At 35.8% G+C, this 25020-nt stretch overlaps 1 protein-coding gene and 2 long non-coding RNA genes across 11 annotated transcripts in view; 1 reads left to right on the top strand and 2 right to left on the bottom strand.

Moving 5' to 3' along the window:
• LOC117228487 (dystrophin) overlaps positions 1–21614 on the top strand; it is a 654106-nt gene extending 632492 nt beyond the window's left edge. For 4 of the 6 annotated variants that reach the window (XM_076527279.1, XM_076527278.1, XM_076527281.1 and 1 more), the window contains 11 exons: positions 9022–9281; positions 10794–10952; positions 12941–13077; positions 14046–14250; positions 14371–14456; positions 14546–14873; positions 14964–15075; positions 17304–17942; positions 18016–18130; positions 19312–19419; positions 20320–21614. In XM_076527279.1, coding sequence (XP_076383394.1) covers positions 9022–9281; positions 10794–10952; positions 12941–13077; positions 14046–14250; positions 14371–14456; positions 14546–14873; positions 14964–15075; positions 17304–17942; positions 18016–18130; positions 19312–19419; positions 20320–20420 — 2250 coding nt within the window. In that variant the 3' untranslated portion in view covers positions 20421–21614. Of the gene's footprint in view, positions 1–9021; positions 9282–10793; positions 10953–12940; positions 13078–14045; positions 14251–14370; positions 14457–14545; positions 14874–14963; positions 15076–17303; positions 17943–18015; positions 18131–19311; positions 19420–19559; positions 19572–20319 lie in introns of all 6 variants that reach the window. The other 2 variants (XM_076527282.1, XM_076527283.1) reach the window with 2 other exon arrangements.
• On the bottom strand, positions 1211–14264 carry LOC117228488 (uncharacterized). 4 transcript variants are annotated; one of them, XR_013035043.1, is made up of 7 exons: positions 14130–14264; positions 12857–13336; positions 10702–11039; positions 5314–5380; positions 3464–3619; positions 3219–3377; positions 1211–3139 (listed from the first exon to the last, which is right to left on the bottom strand). It is a non-coding gene; the product is annotated as an uncharacterized LOC117228488 (long non-coding RNA). The 4 variants fall into 4 exon arrangements; XR_004492315.2 differs by having other exon boundaries at positions 3219–3619; XR_004492316.2 differs by lacking the exons at positions 3219–3377; positions 3464–3619.
• On the bottom strand, positions 18754–20324 carry LOC117228490 (uncharacterized). Its single transcript, XR_004492318.2, has 2 exons — positions 20169–20324; positions 18754–19788 (listed from the first exon to the last, which is right to left on the bottom strand). It is a non-coding gene; the product is annotated as an uncharacterized LOC117228490 (long non-coding RNA).
• Positions 21615–25020: the final 3406 nt, after the last annotated feature.

Below are 25020 nucleotides of genomic sequence, written 5' to 3'. Positions count from 1 at the left end.
ATGGCCCAAGTTAGCTTTTGAGTTTGACACCCCTGATTTAGACACAACTAGCTTCTTTAATCACTCTTACGATCACTCCACCTGTGTTGTGTTCACTCTACAGTACGCCGGTGGTGCGTGCTGGACACGTTCTCACGTGCTCAAATGACTTATACGATTCGTATCTGTAACGAGATATCGTCGCGATGCGTTTTTTGCACGATACTCAGCAAAAAAAAGAAGAAGAAAACAAATCGTCGTCGGATCGGGCCGAAACGGAACACGTATTCACCTCCGCGCAGAACCGTGGCCAGGGGTTGCAATTACGACGTCGCTAACTGCGCGCGGCTAATTAGGTTTATTGACACCTGCGGTCGGAACGGTGTCAGGGAAGTACAGTACGGAGACTGTTGTAACGGGATTCGCGAGTTCGAGTGAACTATTACAATGTACCGGCTGTGACTCGAGGTTCCTACGGCCAATTTACCTAGCGCGCCGGTTTTCATTAAAATTTTACTTGCCACTAATTATTTAATAGGCTCCGCAGAATCGTGGATTAGCGATTGGAAAGTTGTCAATGAATTCTTCGCGCGTGATGATAAATTATAAGCGTGAATCGACGAGATTGCATTTGGTATATCTTTTGACACGAAACCGGCGGCTTCAGAAGTTCCTCAAAATCGCAGCAATTTATTTAATCAAACAAAGACCGATGAGTTATAATTTACCGTGATCAGAGATCTTATACTTTTATAATAACCATAATTATTTGCAGCTTAAACAGTTCAAAAAAGTAAATAACTATATAATATAATATATAATATAATATAATATAATATAGTATAATGTAATATAATATAATATAATATAATATAATATAATATAATATAATATAATATAATATAATATAATATAATATAATATAATATAATATAATATAATATAATATAATATAATATAATATAATATAATATAATATAATATAATATAATATAATATAACATAATATAATATAATATAATATAACATAATATAATATAATATAATATAATATAACATAATATAATATATATAATTATTTCAAAATAGAACTTTTTCTATTTCAAACTAATTTAATTCCAGTTCCCGTCAACCAGTTCGCAAGAGTTTGCAACAAAGAATTGTTTCGCTTATCTACGGCTAACGTGTGATTGAAATTTCCAGAAACAACATTCTATTTTGATCAACAATATAATATAAGCAACCTGGCAAACATTTTTATTTTAACAACTCAGAAACATTATTACATCAATAACTGTTACACCTTTTATGCGGGCACGCTCTCCTAGGCGATTTTCTTTTATTGATAAGAACGCGAAATTCTGTTTCACCGCTTCCACGTTCATGCTGACTCGACATCACGCTTTATGGCTCGGCCGCGATATATAAAATTCATTTCTAGAATAATCTGCATGGTTAAAAATTTTCCATATCTCCGCAAAATGTTTACACACGCAGCGGTATGTTTTTAATTAATTCGTGGTGGAAGCATGATAAATCGATAGCATAACTTCGCGAATATATTCTCTCAAAGGCATTCAATGAAATTCAAAATATTACGGACGATTGCTGCAGATAACTGCGAAATTGTATAAGTTTACACGGTACGATGTAACTTTTAGCGATGTGAATCTTACAGAAATGATTTTAAAACAGTTAGGAGCGAATGCGTCAACACGTTGACACAACACATTGGAAATCAATTGCGAAATATAAATATGGATCTTACTTTGATGGCGTAGGTCGTTAATGAAACCGTGACGTAGAAATAATTGAAATTGCATAAGTTCCAGCCGTGGTCATATAGCAAAGACATACATTGATTTTCGATTAGTTGGAAATAATAATAATTATTATTATATATAATTATAGCAGTAGTTGGAAATAATGAAAAGAAAAAGAAAAAGATTCCTACGTGAATGTAAAAATAAACAATACACCGTAATAGTTGGTCGTAATATTAGCTCTTTGTTTCGCCGAAATAGATGTTAAGAAATGGAGATAACAATTTTATAAATTAATTACTGTGTGCACCACCAACAGACGTAATTTCCACAGCATTGAAATTGAAAAACTTGTAATTCGTTGGCAAAACGTATTGATTACGATGATGCATGCTATGATTAATGAACTTTACTTTAAACAAAAGTTATATATTTCGTATAATACACCGCAAAAGTGGTGTAAGTCAATTTTTTGCAATGTTGATCTATTATGTGTACATACATACACGTTATGTGTACGAGAATTAATAATTGCACGTAATACATCAAGTTTTAGTAAAATATCAAAGTGTGAAGATTCGAGTAAAAAAAGCTCGGCACGGAACGTGTTAATGAGAGGAAACGAAACAAGTGGTCAATAGACTATTAGAAACCGTTTCCTGCTAACTCGTTATTATTCAGATTGCAGCTCGACGCCTCGCGCCGCGCGTCCCTTGATCCCCTGATATTCCAGGCGCGATGAAATCACCAAGAAGTTTATGCTGTCTCGTTCCTCGAATCCTTTATCGACGCACTTTCCAGTCAACGTTCGCTTCGGCGGCGACTCATACTAACTTCCGGGCATCGACTTTTCTCGCTGTCTTTTTCTTCGTTTTCCGCTTTAAGAACGCGCGCCGCTGGATGCCGAACAAGCGCCGCTTAAAAGTACTTTCATAGCGGGACGACTAATTAGAGCGATTTAGCGTCCGCCGTCGACGTTTATTTGGAATGCAAATGCTGCCTCCGCCCAACCCTTTTTCCCACCGTACAGCCCAGGCCTGGCTTCCTTCGTTCCCTCCTCGTTGCTCTTTCCCTATTTCCCCTCTTCTGCCTCTTTCTCGCTTCGTTCTAACCGACTTTCCGTCCTCTGTTTACGCCTTTCTCTCCCTTTCTTTATTCATTCTGCCTATTATTTCCACTTTGCTCTACTCCTCGCTGTTCACTCTGTCCCCGTTCTCGCATTTCCCTCCAGCTCTGCCTGTGCTTCCTTTCATTTCTTCAGCCCACCTCCTCATTCTCCCTTTCATGGTTCCTTCGTTGTTCCTTCTTTCTGTGTTTCATCATTTCTCATCTATCTCGTTTATCCTTTGGCGAGTCGTACTTGCTATCCGCTTCATTCCGATTCCATTTCGCGAACACTGAAACAGAGAGAATCATATTGATTAAAATCGAGATCTATAACCGCGGTGCAAACCTAATTTCTTTTTCTAACAATACATTTTTTCATAATATTTGAAGAAAGTTTAAGTCAGATCAGAATATTCCTGTTTTATTGTTCCAGTGTCTATAAACGAATTCATTGAAGCGTAGAGCCTGGTTTTGCACTCCGGATTCGTCCTTTCGCAAATAAAATTCGCTTACTTGTAATAAAACGATCTGAAATTAAAAACATTCAATGACAAATAATTGTTGCAGTGAATAACTGTTAGGGTGAATTTGGCTTGCAAGAGAATGTATTTAACTAGTTATAATATTTGAAGAAAATTTAAGTCAGATTAGAATATTCCTGTTTTATTGTTCCAGTGTCTATAAACGAATTCATTGAAGCGTAAGGCCTGGTTTTGCACTCCGGATTCGTCCTTTTGCAAATAAAATTCGCTTACTTATAATAAAACGATCTGAAATTAAAAACATTCAATGACAAATAATTGTTGCAGTGAATAACTGTTAGGGTGAATTTGGCTTGCAAGAGAATGTATTTGACTGGTTAGAAGGTAAATAACATCCGCAGAGAAGTTAATTAAGATTGAGTATGAAACCGTGACGTAAAAATGATTGAAATTGCCTAAGTTCCAGCCGTGGTCATAACAAAGACACGCATTGATTTTCGATTAGTTGGAAGTAATAAAGTTGCGTAAACAGTAGTAGTTGGAAATAATGAAAAGAAAAATACGATCTACAAAAGGATTAATTTGCAAAATCTGTTTTTCCTGCGAAAAAATTCGATACATTAAAATCGAAACGAAAATTTCGAAGTATTTCAGAAAATATAGGCGAGAACGCAACGTCGTCGATGTTTCAACGCAAAAGCCGTCGCGTTTGCAACCCTTCATAATACGTTATTTTAGCCGTAGTAATTTGGACCCCAATTTTACTTCCCATCACGAGCGAAATTTCGAAGTGCCTCGGAAAAGCGTCCGTGCCATGCGAACGATTTTCTTTTCTGGCGGCGGTTGTTCGCCCCTTTCGCCGCAACCACCGTTCGCTCGGTCCGGGGGTTAGGTTAGACTGCGAAAAGGGTGGTGACGAGAAACGGCCAATGGAAGGACGGAACGCTTGAATGGACGGTAATCGAATGAATGGAAAGAGCGACTGAATGCTTTCGGGTCGTCAGGCCCGGCTGAAAAGGGATGTTAGGCGTTGTTTAAGGGTTATTGTTGCACCCTCTTTTGTCCCGCGAGTTCACGGCGCAATCCGTTCTACCGTTTCATCATTAAACGTAATTTATTGCGGTAGAAAAAAAAATAGACTGGGTTGTCTTTCTGTCTGTTAACCGTAGCGTTGCTCTTTTACTGCTTAACGCGTAAAAAAAAGATAGGAATTCAGAGTTCTCCGATATAGCAGGACAATATTTGCCTGTATAGCCTAACGTGTTGTGGTTGCAACTTCATCGCGCGAACCATTCGTACGAACAATCTTCTGTGAATGAACATTTTCTGTATTATTTCGTTAAATAATTTTATTACTGTATTATTATTTTTTCGTTAAGTAAATTTCGTTGGTTAAATACGTGTGTATAATAATAGATTTTGAAGGTCAAATTCTCCCCTTTTCAATTGTATGAAAAGGTAGCTTTTATTGTACCTTCTTCGCATGAAACTTTATACAGTTCAAAACATAATACTATCGATTGTGTTAAATCCTATATTATTGATTCGTCGTTTTATGTTCAATTGGAACTGACAGTTCTAGATATTTTTACCAGAGCATCCACAAATTATCGTGCCAAAGATGAAAGTTTTTTTTCCGAGATGGACTCGAGTTCCACGTTACTTGGCCGCAATTTCTACCGAATTTTAACGGCAACGATTATTCACGGCTGACCCGTTTACGTATGACCGCGCGAAACCCGGTAAACCATAAACGTGGTTTTCGTGACCATAAACTTCTGCTCCGACAATTACGCTTGTAACTTTCTTTTCGGCCCGCAAACGCGGCCGTCGTTCCCGTAGAAACGCTCGCCCGGATCGTTTGCGGGCAAGCACTATTTTCGGAGCGAACCACGGGAACAGAAGTGCGATAGATTCATTATATACGTGGACATTAGTTTATTATTACTAGAGTGAAATTACTCTTATCTAGTGCCACCGACCTGTCTGCAAGTTTCAATTGCAGTTCCCAATGTTTTCCCGGACGATGTAGAAAGTTGATTTTCCATCCTAGGAAGTAAGAGCATGATTATTAACATTTTTGGTTACAGAATTGGTCGTAATATATATATAATAATAATAATAATAATATATAATAATAATAATAATAATAATAATAATAAATATATAATATATGTATAATATATGTATATATAATATTTATAAACGTTTCTGCTAATTAATGTAGGGATACCTATTTATTAAACAAAAAAAAGAACAATTATATCCTGTAACTAATACACCGTGATCAGGAGTGACCATAACAATGTATTTTTATCACATTTTTTAACGAAAGTTTACGTTTCCACGTTTTGATCATTTTATTCATCAGTTAAGAATAAAATATCAATGCAATATTTATCTGGAAATAGATCAACATATTTTTTTGCACTTTTTATTTGGGGTCTATCATGATTATTGATATTATTGAAATATATATATATATATATATATATATATATATATATATATATATATATATAAAACAATGTATAATATAATAATATATTTATATATAATATATAATGTATGATATATATAATATATAAATATATTATTATATATATAATACATATAATAATAACAATGTAAAATATCTTCTGCAGAAAAAACGAAATCAAACGCGTACTAATGCAGGTCTATCCACCAGCTTGAAAAACGTAATTTCAAGGAAAGGATAACAAAGGTTTAATTCCTATCATCTGCTAAAATATGCAGTAAATTCTGCCTAATTTTCCATCAGCTTTTGAACAAAAATGGACAATTTGGAAAGAGGAGATACGATTATTCGAGCCTCGGGGCTCATCTTTATAATCGCCGATCGTCAAAAATTATAAAAACGAGGTTCATGGCTCGAATAATCATATCTCCTCTTCCCAAATTGTCAATTTTTGTTCAAAAGCCGAATGACAATTGGGGAGAATTTATTGTAATTTGTATCCGTTCATGCTGTTCATCGTTCCAATATTTTAAACGCGAGAGTACAAAAGCTCAAACTATCTTATCGAGCTTAATAAATATTTTTAAAAACGTTAACCAGCTTGCGGATTTTTATACAAACTCCATAGTTTTATACGTTATTTCACAAAAATTAGAATCAGAGAAAAGTTACCTCCATCAATTATAAAAGATTATTCATTGTAAAAAGAGAAAAAGAATGCTACTAGATCTTGTTAATTTATACGTCATCTTGCGCTTAAAATTTTGGTATCTCACGCGTAAATAAATAAATAATAATGATATTCTACACATGTTATAAATGCATAAAAATTCGCAGTCTAGTAACAACAATAGAAACTGAAAAATAATGAACTATCGTATTCTGTTTGGATCTAAATGACAGAAATATTTGAACCATGAAGTTAACAATGAACTGCAATGAGAGTGAATGTTCAAATACTTCATCACTATTGTGGATTAATTAAAGAAGCGAAACAAATCATGTTTCATTAACATGAATTTGAGTCACCCAGTTTCAACGAACTCTTAATTCTACAATTGCTTTCACTTCTACGCTAATTACAACTTCCTCGTCGTTAATAAATTCTTACAAAAATAAAAAATAATTTGCATTTATCGCATGCTACTAGATCTTCTTAATTTATACGTTTATTAATTGAAACATTAACCCTGATTCATTACTGAAGCGCAGCTCTCTGTGCTTGAGTCATTTCTGACTCACACTGATTTCTATTAATGCATATTTGCTGCCCGCCCCTCTCTTGCTCGCCGTAACTCCGCCACAATAGATGGATGATTAAGGTTAAATTATAGAAAAATTCTTGCTCCTTAACACGTTCCGTGCCACGTGTACCATCGATGGTACACGCTTGCATGTTTACTTAGTGAACTGAACAAATTGTTTACAAGAAATTTAGAACCGAAGAATCAATTTCCACCGCAAGAATGGGCGTTGATAAGTTTTTGTTACGTTGTTATGTGTACGAGAATTAATAATTGCACGTAATACATCAAGTTTTAGTAAAATATCAAAGTGTGAAGATTCGAGTAAAAAAAGCTCGGCACGGAACGTGTTAATAAGCGAAACACACAACTGTTCTACTTGTTCATCTTAACCGATGTCAGAAAGTGAACAAAACAAAAGCACCCGCCTATTTAACGTACATCTTACTTTCACGATCGGCTCGACGCGTAATTTGAGTTCAGAATGAATTTCTGTAAAATCATGTCCTACCGGCAGTTGATTGGTCAGCGAACAGAGAATAAAGTTGATGGAAATTGAAGGGAACGCGTGTGTATACGCGCACGCGAAAACTTTCTTCAACAAACTTCCGCTCGCGGTTACGATCAACATAATGTAACTTCGAAACGAAATGCATAAAATTATGAATGAATCTGCGTACAAAGCTATTCATTCGACCACGGAGCGGTTAATACCCTGTAGCATCGAAGGAAAAGTCGTACGTTTTAACGAGGTCTAACTTTCCACGCGAGCGTCCTTTTTTTTTTTCTTGTAGTCACACCTGTAGCGAGCAGTCGCGCCATGTTTCTTTACCTCACTTTTCACCTTTTTCTTCCTTTTGCAACGAACCCCTCCTCGTAATTACGTATCCTTTGTCGACCGTAAATTAATTATTCCTACAGCTCCCGCGCGTAATTTACAAAATGTGTAAACACTTCGGCGTAAAGTATAAAGCGATAGTTTTTTTTTCTCAGAATGTACAACGGAAGAGACGAGTTATCCGCGTGCATTACGTCCGAGACGTTGAACGCTTTTCTTGCCTTGGGTTATTAATGAACTTCTAAATACTGTTACTTATTCATCGATGTTTAAAAACTGACCGAAGTTTCCCCCATTGAAATATCGGTCGTGAGAAATTTGTGATAGATTCTTGTTAATTACAGCATTATGAAGTTTCTTAAATGAACTCCGCCAGATCGAGTCAATTATTATTAGTCAATCATTATTAGTCATTGTCCAGTAGACTGTTATTTAAAACAAAAATTCTAGCCGTTTAGTCGAAGTTTTGAAAAGTATACTGCGTTTTAAAAGATGTCTGTATACATTTGTCCGGTGCTATATTTTATTATTTAATACACAGCAATGATATGAAATAATATAATATATAATATATACTTCATTTTTTATTATACATATATTATATATATATATATATATATATATATATATATATATATGTATATATAATATACAGTAATGATATGAAATAATATAACATATAATATATACTTCATTTTTTATTATACATATATATAATATATGTATAATAATAATTATATAGTAATGATATGAAATAATATAATATATTATATATTATATTATTATTATATTTTATAATATATTATATATTATATTATTTCATATCATTACTGTATATTAAATAATAAAATATAATAATATATACTATATAATAGTATACAGGTTATAGAATGTATAATCTCAATGTTCTAGTATCAATTTACACGTTTGCAGACGAATTAAAAATTTCGCGGCGTACGCTGAAAATTCCACGGAGTCGTTCTAAAATTAAATAATACACTCGAATTTTATAAAATTGTTGACGTTGCTGCTGTGTCATTCGAATTGATAATGGTTATAATTGACAATGTTCTAGCAAAGGCGTTAAAGAGAAAATTGACGAATTCCATGGTGCTCGTTTTGTTCGCAGAAAATATGTGTCTTCCAAAAGTTGCTCGAGGATCTGTCGTCGCGGATGGCCGGTGCCGAGGCGATCCAGAGCGGCTGGCAAAATCCGAGCGATGCGAACGAAGCGACGGAATTGCTAGAGCAATTGCAGAAATTCGGCGAACGGCTGGTGCCCATTCAGAGGAACATCGAGGACGCGAACGACCAGGCCAGCGTCTTTGCCTCGAGTAGCGTCATCGTTTCTCATGCTTTGCTGGCGAAACTCGAAGATCTCAACACCAGGTATACTCCGACTTCCACTAAATTCCTCCAGTTACCACGTTGTCGTTGTCGCGCGCCATGAAAACCGGAAACTGCGGATAGTTTAGCTGTTGGTGTTCTGCCCGTAAACGAGGATTAAATGAAGATTTATTTTATTAATGCTGTTAGTTTTCCCCATAACGCACATTGTGCCTTCCTCGAAGACCAGAGAATTCGAATTCATTCGCAACGTAGTCATAATTTTCGAAAGATTGTAAAAGATAAGATTTAACGGCGGTTAATGTAGATCAATTTTGTATTGGTAACCTTTTAGGAACGGCTGATACTGTATGTTCAGTCTGTATATACAGGGTGTCCCAAAAATGTCTCGCAGTCCGAAAGTGACGGGTTCGTCAGGCCATTTGAAGCAACTTTTTCCTTTAGAAAAATTTTCTCCGAGGCACCGTTAACGAGTTATCAACGAAAAACAGTGACCAATGAGAGGCGAGCTCGGCTGGCGCGAGGCGATCGAGCCAATGAGCGGAACTGGGCTTCGCGCGCTGGTTGGCTGGGCCGCCTCGCGTCAGCCGTACTCGATTCTTATTGGTCACTGCTTTTCGTTAATAACTCGTTAACGGTGCCTCGGAGAACATTTTTGTAAAGGAAGAAGTTGCTTCAAATGATCCGAGGAACCCGCCATTTCCGGATTGCGAGACATTTTTTGGACATCCTGTTGACTGTTATAAATCGATGTGAAGACAAAAGAAGCGTGAAACAATGCACATGAAGACGATTATTTGGTTCAAATGATGAGCGAGTGAGCTTCTAGAGCAAGCCACTATAGTGGCGCGTCGTGCCTAAAAGGTTGATAACTAGACAGCGAACTTTTATCTAATATAAAAATTGTTTGCATCGATTGCAAGATCCTGGAACTACATAAACATTTATTTCTTTTCTTAATCATTTTAATGTGTGGATAGTAGCACAAATAATATTTTCAAATCCTCCGAATGTGTTGTGATTTTGTTATTTTACATTTGATCTGCTCATTTTCATATCTAATTTTACTTATTTTTGTATTTAATTTACATATTTATATTCGCATAAAATACGATAATAAATTCCTGGAAGTATAGATTTTCTCCATTTTGTCACCATGAGTATAAATTTGGGAAGAGGAGATCACCAATTTTCAACAACCATAAAAACGAGATACAAGACTCAAATAATCGTCTCTCCTCTTCCAAAATTGTCCATTTCATTTTCCAATCCGAGCGCGAATTAGGGAGAAATTACTGTGCCCTAAGCATGGTGCAAGGATTACTGCGTTAATAACTGCCGAGCAAATAGCAGCGCGAACGAAGTGAAACTTGCCACTTTTCTGCGGCAATGATATTCCTTTAACTTTGTTATTTCTGTTGACTAAAAAAAATGAATATATCGTACACCTTGGTGTACTTACCTGGAAGTCGCTTACTTCTCGGTCTTCCGGCGTCGCTCGCGTCGCTCGAATGGGGAATCACGAGACGGTAACTTTTTCACGTGTTTTCGCAGGTGGAAGGTGCTGCAAGTGGCGGTTGACGAGCGTTACAAGTTGCTAAGCGGATTTGGAAAGGATGGCAGCACTCCGGGTAGCCAGGCTTTCCTCGCAAGCAGCGTGGAACCACCATGGGAGAGAGCCCTCACACCCGCCAAAGTGCCTTACTATATCAAGTAATCGATCTTCCTTGCTCTGCAGCCAGTCACCTTAAACTGACGACCGAATTCCACCCCCCGTTCCAATCCCGTGCCGGCGCGGATCTTAACGCAAGCAAACGAATAATTGATGAGACAGTTGTGATTTGAGACAACAGCAAGTTCGCGGGAGCTCTCCGGAGTAACCGAAAATTCAACGTTCGCGAGAGAATACGCGATTGGACAGCGGAAATACTGAATTCGGATCGAGAAACGAATTCGAGCAAAATGTAACTTTGAAGTGACATACTTGTGTCATTTTTCACCTCGACGTTGCAAAGACGTCTTGATCTGTTGGTTTACATTCACAATCGAGAAAATTATATGCATAATAAGTTCCAACGTTTACTTTGCGCGTCGGAGAAAATTCAATCTCTTCAAATTTGTCGATTCGTTCTTAATTTATAGATATAGATTCATATTTTCTGATTTCAAATTGCATAAACTTTTTTGTGGTCATATAAAAAAGGGTTACAGAGGGCTGTTGACTTTGGATTGTTTAGGATTGCGGCAAATGTGAGAGTAATATATATAGCTCTATATAATAACTAACAGCTAATAACTAATAGCTATATATATATAGCTATAGAGTAATATATATAGCTCTATATAATAACTAATAGCTATATATATAGCTATAGAGTAATATATATAGCTCTATATAATAACTAATAGCTAATAACTAATAGCTATATATATATATAGCTATAGAGTAATATATATAGCTCTATATAATAATTAATAGTTAATAACTAATAGCTATATATATATAGCTATAGAGTAATATATATAGCTCTATATAATAACTAATAGTTAATAACTAATAACTATATATATATATAGCTATAGAGTAATATATATAGCTCTATATAATAACTAATAGCTATATATATAATATAAATAATAGCTATATATATAGCTATTTCAATATCGTAATTGTGTTCACTTTTGCTCTAAGAATTCACTATTTCTTAACAAATCAAAATTCACTACAATACACAGGAACGAGTCATTTAACTATTGACACTTTAATTTGCTCTTAAACCTATTTATTGTACCAAAACAATTTTCAAACGCAAGCTGTCGAGTTTGTACTTCAAGATAATTAATTTTTGGATAGTCGGCTTTTTTTATCGAGAATGAATTTCGTTTCATAATGCGTATCGTTGTTTATACAAATTGACTTTTGCTTGTTTATATTTAAATCTAATGTTCAATCACACAAATCATGTAAATTAGCCCCCAGCCAGTTACTGTCAAAAGGTTAATATACATATTGTATCCAAAATATTAAGACCGGTTATGTATCAGGGAACAACAAAGATCGTGTTATATTTAAGAATGATTTCATGTATAAAATTCGATCATATTTGAGCATTTGCCTGTTCATCTAAAAAAATCTGTTGTTCCAAAAAATGGTAGTCACTTGAATTGCAGTTTTAAATTTCGATCGCAAGCAGTATTTACAATAAAAGATGCAAGTTAAATTGAACCTTGAAAGAAGTCCAGAATCTCAAACAAAAAATAGTACAACTTATAACAAAGTATAAATTCTTTTCAATGAATTTTTTCGTTTGAAAGGTAATACATTTTTTAAACATGTGAATCTGTTGTTCGCCATTCCAAATATATAATAAAACACCCGTCCGATTGGTTCGGACGTTGTAGATTTAATCATAAAGAACCGTTGGATAGATCGCTTCATTCAACCACGTCTTACCGGTCGAAGAGTTTCCCAAGATTTCAAATGTTCCGAGTTTCTCGATCCGTAGATAAATACTTAAAATGCGGCCCGGGCCAAGAATCGCTTGCATTTCGTAAAGATTAAACAAAGTTCTGGACGGGCTCGGCTTGGGCGAACTTCTATCCGCGGGGATCCTTACCGCCAGCGAATTTCATTAATTTCGTAATCCTCCGCTTCCCCGCTAAGTGGTTGGACCCATTTCCTAATCCTGATACGTTTTCAGCCATCAGTCGGAGACCACCCATTGGGATCATCCGAAGATGATAGAGCTGATGTCTTCTCTAGCGGACCTGAACGAAGTACGATTCTCCGCATACAGGACCGCGATGAAGCTGCGCACCGTTCAGAAGCGTTTGTGCCGTGAGTATTTCTGCTGGCTGGCAATCTTCTGTGTAGCATGTATGTACAACTCTAGCTCGTGTGGCACAGATTAGCTTGCTCCAGGCGCGTTCATTAATCGCCACAATTTTCTCGATTAATCATCTCTTGCCGCAACGAACACACCGCAACGTTGTCAATGCGTCTCATCTTCCGCGTTCTATTTTGCTCCGAAAGATAGTGGGTGCTTGATCATTTCGTTGCCGCATACGTTCCGGCTCCGTGTGGAATGTTCAAAATTCTGGAAAATCATTAAATAGAGTAAACATTTTTGCACAGACAAAATCAATTTCAGGTAACTTAATCGTAATCTAAACGAAGCAGGAAAGTCGTGTATGAAAAATGAAATACGCAATCAATATTGTAAAAATTAATTCTGTTGATATTTCAATGAATTAATTGATAACTAAGATTTCATAGATACCCATATATTATAAAAAAATACACACAGTTGTCTATATGTAGGTGTTGTACGCAAATCGTGAAACATTTTTCAGTCGTAATTGATTTTATACAATCGAAGATTATTTCGAATCGGAAGACTATGTATAGAAGTAAATTCTAATTTTACATGACTTATTAACCCTTTGCACTCGAGTGGTCACTCAGAGGCACCACTAAGATTTGTTACATCACGTTTCAAGATACTTTTTATATTAACAAAGTTGTTGTACAAGTCCCAAAAATCAATTTCGTATGCATAAAATGCATTTTATCGTATAAAATAAAAAATACTATAAGTGAGAAAAATGATTTTATATTTATAGTTAAAATAGCTTCGAGTGTCGGCCGTTGATTTCATCTAAGATCAAAGAATGCCTTTCGGAACATAGACTTTCTTTCGATTAATCTGAATTCGGTTCTGCGTACTGTACCATCGCAATTACGGATCGGAAAATATTTAGACACGCAAAGCAAATATGATCATCGTTATCAATTATCCTTTCTAGTGGATATGCTGAGCCTCTCCACCGCATTGGAACAGTTCGATTCGCACGGGCTCCGTGCGCAAAACGACAAGCTAATCGACATACCGGACATGGTGACAGTCCTGACGTCCTTGTACGAAGTGATAACGGCTGACAATCCGACGCAGGTGTCTGTGCCGTTGTGCATCGATTTGGCCATTAATTGGCTTCTCAACGTGTACGATAGGTGAGTGCGATCGGTTGTCATTGTTCGTCAAATAATCGAACCGGTCCAAGCTGTAATCCCTGAAATTCTATTGTAGAACAAACGTAACCGATTATTCACTGATCGATTTTTATTTTCCAGCCAACGAACCGGTCAGATTCGCGTGCTCTCGTTCAAAGTGGGCTTGGTCTTGTTGTGCAAGGGCCACTTGGAAGAGAAATATAGATGTAAGCTGCCCCGATACCACTTTTCTCGAAAAACCCCGACGGAACGCTGCGATACAGAATACGAATAACGAGATTCCCAACCGTTTCAGATCTGTTCCGACTGATCGCCGATCCGAACAGATTGGTGGATCAACGGAAACTAGGTTTACTGTTGCACGACTGTATTCAAGTACCAAGGCAGTTAGGGGAAGTGGCCGCGTTCGGCGGATCAAACATCGAGCCCAGCGTCCGTAGCTGTTTCGAGAAGGCTGGAAAAGATAAAAATGAAATAGAGGCGGTGCACTTTTTGAGCTGGTTGCAACAGGAGCCGCAAAGCATGGTCTGGCTGCCTGTGCTCCATCGGCTCTCCGCGGCGGAGAGCGCTAAGCATCAAGCGAAATGTAACATATGCAAAGAGTATCCCATAACCGGGTTCAGGTAAGACCGAATCTACGATCTCACGCGGTTTACGTACACAGCAAATTCGCGCGGCTGTCTATGATATACACGAGCGTATAAACATTTCAGATATCGCTGCTTGAAATGCTTCAACTTCGATATGTGCCAGAACTGCTTCTTCTCAGGCCGCAAGGCAAAGAATCATAAACTGACCCATCCGATGCAAGAATACTGCACTGCGGTAAGTACGCGTATCAATAACCGAGACGAGTTATGTTTATGCTGCTGGAAATCGAGAATTTTTAATGTAGGGGGAGGAAAATAATATATAAATATATAATATATATATATATATATATATATATATATATATATAATATAATATAATATAATATAATATAATATAATATAATATATATAATAATATATAATATAATATATATAATAATATATAATAAAAAACAATTTTATAATGGTGATATTAAGTGGTAGTTCAATTGGTACAGGCCAATTGTATAAATTATTGTTATTCAAGCGAATCATTCAAAATTTGTTCATTCAGAATTGACTAATTTGTCAAGCAACTCTGTTCGTATTATTTGTCGACCATGAGCGAAATATAAAAATTGTTGTAATAAAATTAATAATGAAAATAAATAAGAAGAAATGGAAACAAAATATTGCGATGTAGCGCACAGAAGTGAGACTAATTTCGCATTTGTAAAATTCTAAAATATAGCATTTCGCTACATATTTAATAGTCCATTTTAGCCACGTGTCTTCATGTAATATTTTTTGTGCGCAAGTAACTGCAAAACTCTTTTTGCTTTGCCAGAAGTTGTGATATTATTTGTTCCTTCTTTAAAAATACGAGAATTATCGCAACTTGTTAACTTGTTGTTCGTGTCAATTGTACGAGTTTCTCACCACATCTTTCATAGAATTTTCGAAAATTATATGATAATATATATTCACTAGATCTATTTACTCTCTGCGCTATTTCTCGAATTAATAATCAGACATCGTGTTATGCCTCTATTTTTGCTCGTTCCTCGCGACATTGTTCAATACTATATAATTATTACAAATTTTGTATATTGACTGTATACAAATTGACCCAATTCGTGAGATAATATTCATGTGTATAAAGAACATGTTGTCTATAAACAACCTACTGTTTTACAACAATGATACAGTGATTCTCGAAACTGTCAAAATGAACTTTCACAATCAGTTAATAATGTTCTAATATAAACTTAAACTCCTACAATGGTCTGGGAAACACTACAATATGACCTAAATTAATAGGATCCTTAAATCGATTTTTGTAACAAAATTTTATTTCCAAAGAAAATCGATAATTTGTTGAAACTTGTTGAAAACAAAATAACTGTTTTATACAGAAAGAAATAAGGAATGGAAAATATTTTTGGTACATTTTTTGTTAATAGCTTGAAACGTGGTATACTGAAAAATGGATGAAACGCCATTGTCATAACGAAAATGATCTAAAATCAATTGTTTCTTCTAATATGTAACTAACTAGCTAGTACAACAACGTTGCCATGTTGCACCTTCATTTAGTATTTAATAAAATACAATATAGAATCTCCCATTAGAATGGATATTTTGCACTTGTTTCCCCAAAGTTACAATATATGTTAGAGATTGCTGTTTCTAACAATTCACGTAGGATGAAAAAATATAAGAATTTATGTTTAATAAAATTTACAAGCACCTGTTACAAATTTCTGCGTTACTATATGAATAAAATTCAATCTCGTATATCGTGTAACAAACCTTCTACAAATATAGGCTATTAGACAGATTATTTACACATCGCTTATAAGATAATTTCAAATGTACTTTTGCTCACACTCATAAAATATATTTTAATATCTTACAGTAAACGATTCAAATAATCAGTTCTACCTTGAAACAACTGAAAACTGCTTTCCAGACCACAAAACAATGAAATCTAACAGTAGATGTAATTGACTTTATATTTATCAAAAATAAGACCTATTACAATGTTTCATTGAATAGTAAGCAAAATAAAAGAAGAAACAAATTACTATTCCATAAATATAAAGTTAATTATGCCCGAAAAAATTGATCACTCTATAGTATAACTGGCTCCGCTACCCTATATTGCTGATTACTAAAGGGTTCCATCCCTTAGCAGCCAATGTCATTTTACTCAATCACTTATATCATATTTAGTCGTAATCACTTACATATCACTATTATATACATATGTAATCACTTCGCCGAGTACTCGCACTTACTCGTTGCATACAAACGTAAAAAGCGTAGGATCGACGTTGCATCAAGGTCTAAATTCCAGTGCTTATTTTGCCGAGAGGGCTGATGTGCCGTATCGCATTTTCTATATATAGTTTGTATATAGGTGGAGACGTCAGTGGCCATGACTCGGTGCAATAATATCTGTTTATTTATTTGGCGCAGACTACATCTGGAGAGGACGTGCGCGACTTCACAAGGGCACTTCGGAACAAATTCAAGTCGAAGAGATACTTCAAGAAACATCCGCGGGTTGGTTATTTGCCGGTGCAGACTGTGCTCGAGGGGGATGCACTGGAGAGTCCGGCGCCGTCGCCTCAGCACAGCTCCCTCAGCCAGGACATGCATTCTCGATTGGAGATGTACGCCTCCCGGCTCGCGGAGGTCGAGCTGTCGCGCACCAGAAGCAACTCGACGCCGGACAGCGACGACGAACATCAACTGATCGCGCATTATTGCCAGAGCTTGAACGGCGGCGACAATGTGAACGTGCCCAGGAGCCCCGTTCAAGTGATGGCTGCCATCGACGCCGAGCAAAGGGAGGAGCTCGAGGCGATGATCCGCGAGCTCGAGGAGGAGAACGCAACGCTCCAGGCGGAGTACGAACGACTACGCTCGAAGCAGACACCGGGCTCCACGCCCGAGGACGGCCACGGCAATCGGCAACCGGACTGCGACATGATCGCCGAAGCAAAATTGTTGAGACAGCATAAAGGCAGATTGGAGGCGCGCATGCAGATACTCGAGGATCATAATAGGCAACTGGAGGCGCAGCTGCAGAGACTCAGACAGCTCCTGGACGAGGTCAGTCGGATATCTCGACTCGCCAGGCTTTCCTTTATATGATAGATTTCATGACGACGTCTCGTTTTTACAGCCGAATGCTTCATCGCCGTCGAAAACTGGCACTTTGCAGACACGAAGCGTAACCGCTTCGCAGCTGGCTACTGACTCTCCGGCGAAGATGAATGGCCATTACCATGATTCTCCAGGTAATTTTTGTTACTGATAAGTGACATAGCGAGAACATTTTATGTATGAAATATGTGTGTTTCGACGATTTAGGTCTCCGTTTGTCAGCTATTTTTATTTAACGCGATCAGGTATTTTCATTCATTCGTCGACCCTTATGGCTGCAGAACATGTGTACATAGGAACGATAGGAAGTGAGGTGGTTTTTAAATATTTTGAACCAGTATAAAGTTATAAGTTAGCAGCAACATTCGTCGGGTTACTGTATGCAATGATAGTAATACTAAAAATATTTGTATCGTTTTCTAGCTGAATAACAGCAAGATAGTCGATGAGAGAATGCGATTAGGTGAAAAATCATCCGTCTTTTACGAATATAGAGAAGGTTTTATAGCATGTAATAAATAATTCCATCGAAAATAGTGGATTTCGTGGTTTTAATAATATGATGTTTATAGTTTTGAACGCAATTTATATCGTGTTTTTTTATTTAACCGTGTTTTACATAATAATACTGATATTTCTGCGAATGTTCTAGTGAAACGTATATGAAACAAGTATGGAAATTTGAAACACGTTAATACAATTTGAACAAATGTTTTCTCAACACAGCTATTTGAGAAATTTGATACGTTTTTGTATAATAAATTCTCGTATATATTTTTATTTATAAGTGAAAATCGAATGATTTTCGTTAAGAATCTCCATATACAATTTTACTTAATTTGGTTCATCAATGTTTGAGAAATATAATTTCGCATTCATATGACTAGCATTTCGAATTGTGTTGAAAGGTTTTAAGCATCATTGAAGCAAACGTCTATTTTGTGTCACAATTTCTCTAACATTATATATTTTTTAATTAAATTAAAAACTGCTATTTTCAACCCCTCTAGACGCATACCCTTAATGCTGCGTCCAAATATACATTCAATATTTTGTCGAAATATGAAAAGCACACGTATTGGGTGAAAATAAATGGAGGTCTCACGGTTCAGTAGTTTCTCACATACGAAAGGATGCAAAATTTTGATACGGCTTTTTTCAACTAAAAATTACTATTTAGTTGAATCATATTTAAAACAATCGTGTCGATGACACGCCTATTAGCACTCGACTAAATTAACAAAGTTCGACGCATATTAACGCATATTAACAAAGACGTTATCATAAGCTTATCGGTATGGGTATATGGGCGTAGGTGGTGGAGGCTCGAACGAGGGAAGAGTAAGCAGTTTAGAGAGGCCACCACCGCCACCGCATTCTCACAGCGTTGCCCATAACGTGGGTAATCTCTTACACATGGCAGGTTCGTTTCCCCTTGGCGTACTATTTTTAATCTAAATCATATTTATGTTGCCTTAAGCGAACTTCTTCATCTCGAACATTCTGTGCACGATCCAATTCTGCTTAACAATGACAATGCTTTCCTATTTTTTCACGCCACAGGATGGATGTAAGGTGAGACTCTCAACGCTTCTTTTCCTGCTGAATCTGCGATTCGCGCGAACACATGATCACATGTTCCATCTTCTTGAATTGTCGAACACACGTTAATGTTGCTGTTCAAATACCATGTTCATAATGCTCGGTCATACACGATCATGCACCGTGCATACTCGAATCATGACATAATTCTCTGCCCATCGCTTTCTGCCACTGTACATATTTTCGGTTGCTGTAACGAAATGTCGTTTGTACGAGATTAACATGGACATTCTTTATTATTTACAAAGCGTTATCTTAAAAATAAAACTATATTCAAGAACGTTAATTTTAACGATTTACTTTCTACAATTATATAAAGATTTTGAAAATCTTTTTTATGATTCTTACACAGTTTTCAGTAGTGCATACGTTTTTCAGATTTAATGTAACAGAGAAACGATATTTCTTTCGCAACCTAATCATAAAGGTGGATCGATCACTTTTCTTGTTACTCGTGTATGTGTGCACGTGAAAATGGTGATTACCTGTATTTACTTATAGAGAATGCAACCGAATTTTTCGACCTAAATAATATTTTCAAAAAGTAAAATAAGAAGAAGTATAACATACTTTTAGTCGGAGACTCGTTCTTTGCTGAGTTGTTTAGAGAATTTTCAAAAATTTGTTTCACAGTAAGAATTGATCTTTAAAAAAATATATATATATAAAGGACCGCTGAATCATTCTAGGAAAAGAGACATGTTAATTTTTCTTTTTTTAGGGGACTTAGGAAAGGCTGTCGGCGAATTGGTGACGGCGATGACCAGCGACGATACGACAAAAACGAACGGGCAAAGAGCGCCTCCGCCGGCTTTTAAGTAACGATTACGAAAAGATCCCATGGTCTTGGACCGTTAAAGATGTTGGAGCGACGTCAACGAGGAGACGAAGAGAATTAGATTGATATCGTAGAAAGATGAGAAAAAAATATCGACGAACTTCGAATCTTTTATCATCAGTGACCAATAAGAAGTCTGGCTCTAAACGCATATCAAGAGGGACGATAATATCGCGCAAATGCAGGGTCAGGGGCGCCGTCATAGTGGTTTTGGGTATTTTATAAGTTTTGATATACACCGTTGTATAGCTAAATTATATTAATAAGACAATTTATGGTTTGGCTTTGGCGGGCCCCTGAGAGTAACTTTACTACATATTGACACGTCATATCATTGAGACTAATCGTACGAAGGATGAGATAAAGGGGGGAGGGAGGGGGGTGGGGAGAAAATTTAAGGCGTCAGTTGTTAAATGCTTGCTAGTTAATCTATACGACAAGGGACGATGAAGAAATTAACGAAGATGAATATAATGATTATAAAATGAATTATCATGAAAGGATTAAAAAAAAAAAAAGAAGTATCATTAAGAATGCATGCAAAAGCAATGTATCAAATCACATAATCTATTATAGATCGTAGGTTACATTTACATACCCATTCTGTTCACTGCCACGGGCTCTTCCTCGACATTTCTGACAGAAACACGATATGTACATGTTGTGTATCTAGAACGACACACGCGGAGGAAAATCGGAGAAACGCGGGGAACACGCGAAAGGAAATCCATATTAAACGGTCGCTCGCGCGCATGTTTGTCTGGTATCTTTCCGTGACAAGTGCTAAACGGAGATCTTGAATTTTCTATCGGACACGCACATATATACGTGGACACAGTACATATCGTTACACGCGCTCGCGCGCGGATCATACATATTACATATACATATTACATATACATATTATACATATACATAATCACACCGACACACTGGGGACTTTTTTGTAATCGATAATAAAAGAAAACAAGAAGCAAAGCAATGTGCATTACGACTCTTCAGATTTATATTTTATCCGGTTGCAATCGTTTTTTCATATTTTTTAATGGACTTTAGATGGCAATGTCTCTTATTTAAGCCTGCCGGATGTTACTTATATTTAAGAGTATATCGATAAGTATCTAATTTACAAACTGTAGGCTGTATTCTGATATGTAATAAAGTTGTCTAGAAAATAATTACCACCGTGTCTATTGTTTCTCCCTATTATCGGACGAAATAAGAACTAAATAAATCTAAATAAATTTCGGAACAGCTGAGAAAACGAACGAAAGCATTTATTTGAGATTTATTTATGTTCAGAATTTTATTACGGTTAAAAAATGTCTCGTCATGCGCGCGTAATGATACAGCGCTAATTGCTGTATTTACAAACTACCTTCGCAATCAGTAATCATGTCAATTTAATAAAGAAACAAGCAAAAAAAAGATTTAAATGAAGTAGATTGATCAATTAGCTCTCGCAAAACCGAATTCTTCGACCCGAAGACCATCTAGGTTGCAAGGACGTCACCTTGACCGGTTTTAATTCGATCCGGTTTTAATCATCCTTCGATGGAAATCGTAAGTGAATCGACGAGCAAGAAAGGATCGAGTGGTCAGGCGTGATTGCACCTGGCATGCGTGAGACGGTGCCGTGAAAGATTGGATGTCGATACTCCCTTAGAAAGCGTTGAAATCAATCGTATCATACCGATGCGTTCGCTTGAAAAATATATCTTATGAATCGTAATTGAAAGAAAAAAACAATGCTTGAAAGAATCCGAGTGACCGATTAAAAAACATTCGAATGTATTATGTTCGACTGATGTCATCAATTTTTTTATATCAAAGCACGCAACATTCCTCCAAAGTTTGTGCTTGTTCGACGAAATTCGAAGCAGAAGCGAAAGAGGCTAAATGAGACGATAAGTGCGTATGAATTCATCGCGGATTAAAAGAACGAAAGTATCTAATATCTTTAACGCGATTAAAATTTTCGTCTATTTTTTTTTAAATACTTTCCGTTCGCGACAGATTTAATTTTATCAGCTGAATATAATCGAAACGTTGGGTTTAATATTTGGACAAAAATATTTATTCTATTGTCAAAAATGTCCTTCATATAATCGCATTTATTTTACAACCTTTATTCTCAATGAGGATCATTCAATTTCATAGTGTTTTAATGATAAAATGGTATTTGTTATGAAACTAGATTATTTGTTATTTACTATACTAGATTATTTGTTAGATTATTATTTGTTATCAAACTAGACTTACCACAGAGATATATTCTAATTACTTATCTTATACTATTGAAGCAATAATATTACTGCAGCTATGTTTCATTTAATAAAACTTAGAAAAATGTTAGATACAATCACACAATCAGACTATCTCTGTTTCTTCCCGATAAGAGGGAATATAATATAATTCCCAGGAATTATAATCTAGGAATATAATTCCCAGATTAAGTTATTTGTATTTTTAACAATAAATCTCTGTTTCTTCTCGATAAGAGAGAACATAATATTTATAATTCCCAGGAATTATAATCTAGGAATATAATTCCCAGATTAAGTTGCTCGTATTTTTAACAATAAATATCGTACACTATATCAACCGAGAAATAGAGAATAGTAATATTTCATTACTTTAGCAGTGGTAAATAAAATCGGGTATTTTGCTTTCATCAAAAACTCATGTTATTATTGATAGTCAAATGATTCCTTTCTACAATAATACTTATTTTACGAAAATTCAGGCATCAGTAAACTTGACTAGTGGTACTTTACTGATACTAGCGATCAATAAAATTTCTGCCTCCATTTTCTTTTTTTATAAGAAGATAAATCCAAAAGAATAAAGTAGAACTTCAATCATGATCATGCCCGAGATAATACTGGCTAATTATAGTCAGCACGACAGATTCCTTTATTATAATAAGTTTATAGAGATAGTGGAAAGTAATGAAGGAAAGTAATTTAAAAGATTTCAATCCAATATCTTTAGTTTTGTTTATTTAGCATGCTCGCAAATTTAAATTTAAGTAATAACTATAACCAAATCTGTAATTATATTTAGTATATTTAGTATAACGTACGATACGAAACTATTCTATAATACAACAAATATATGAAACCGTGAAATACAATGCAGTATCTAATTGACTCTGCTCAGGTTCCTCGACGACTTTTGAATATCAATATTTTCGAATGGAGGAGGATAAAAAAAGAATATTCGAAGATTATGTTTCTACTTTCTCTTATATCATGAATAGTAGAAGATCCGATATCATAGTCTCGTATAACATTATTTTTATTCTTGCCTTTTTCCAAACGACTTAGAATGTTTTGCTTTCGGTTTCGTGACAATGCCACGCATTTTCGTTTCGTTTCTTTGTTCTAAAATATAATCTACGAACAAGAGATTACGAACTCGAGATTATATTATATATATAATATAATCTAATATAATATATAATTTAATAATATATTTAATAATATATATATATATATATATATATATATATATATATATATATATATATATAATCTCGCGAGTTTGTAATCTCTTGTTCGTAGATTATGTCCAATTATTGATAACTTAGTTATTTCTAAAAATCGAAGAAAAAATCCTTTCGGAAACATACATTTGAAAATATGTACTTCACAAGAAAATACAACAAAAAATCGATTTGTTTGAGCTAGTAGACTCAAACAATGTACTCAAATTGAATACAGAATATTGGCAAACGTTCTGGTGTGAAAGATCGTGGTCGTTTCAGATCGCAAAGGGTGGCACAGGTATTTCAAAGAAATCGAAATTCGACAATTTCATTTTATCGATCGTTGTGCTCCGAATACCGCTCGGTATACATGAGAGCGGAAAATGTGTGTATAATAGTAAGAGTGAATCGGTATCATCAAATTAGCGAGCATTTCTGAAACACGCAAGGGGAGGTCTTTGCACTTAACACTGGTTTGCGTGCGGCGAATAGCGTGAACGCGGGACGCGTGTTGGCCGCACGCGTGCACGAGCAAGATGCACTCTCTCGAGTATACGTGGCCTCGACCTTGGTGCATTGCTCGACTGGACTGTGCATCGTCCCACGCAGTGGCGTAACGCCCAGGTGAGATTTGAATTTTTTACCGGACCGCGTCCTCGGGACCAATCGTATAAGGATATACCCACCATTGCAATTCCTTGTCACTCGAAGCCGAAACTAAAAATAGTGAACTTTATTTTTCCTCTCGTTCGCACGCCGAGACTGCCGATGCATTTTTTAGAATTTCCGTTTCCTATATTCTACTGGTTTGTATCCTTTAATTTTTTACTTGTTTAACCCTTTGCACTCGAGTGGCGACTCTGAGGCACCGCTAAAATTTGTTACGTCACGTTTTGAGATAATTTTTGTATCGACAAAGTTTAGATTGAACAAATTGTTAACAGCGTAATTGTTGTGTGACTCCCAAGAGTCAATTTCGTATGCATAAAATGCATTTTGCCGTATCAAATAAAAACGCTGTAATTTAGAAAAATAATTTTAGAGTTAAAATAGTTAAAATAAATAAATTTAGTTTAAAATAGTTAAAATAGCTT

Source organism: Megalopta genalis, chromosome 18 (genome assembly GCF_051020955.1).
Source record: "Megalopta genalis isolate 19385.01 chromosome 18, iyMegGena1_principal, whole genome shotgun sequence".
Taxonomy (NCBI): domain Eukaryota; kingdom Metazoa; phylum Arthropoda; class Insecta; order Hymenoptera; family Halictidae; genus Megalopta; species Megalopta genalis.
The sequence above is the reverse complement of the archived record's forward strand: the minus strand, read 5'-3'. Positions and strand labels throughout refer to the sequence as shown.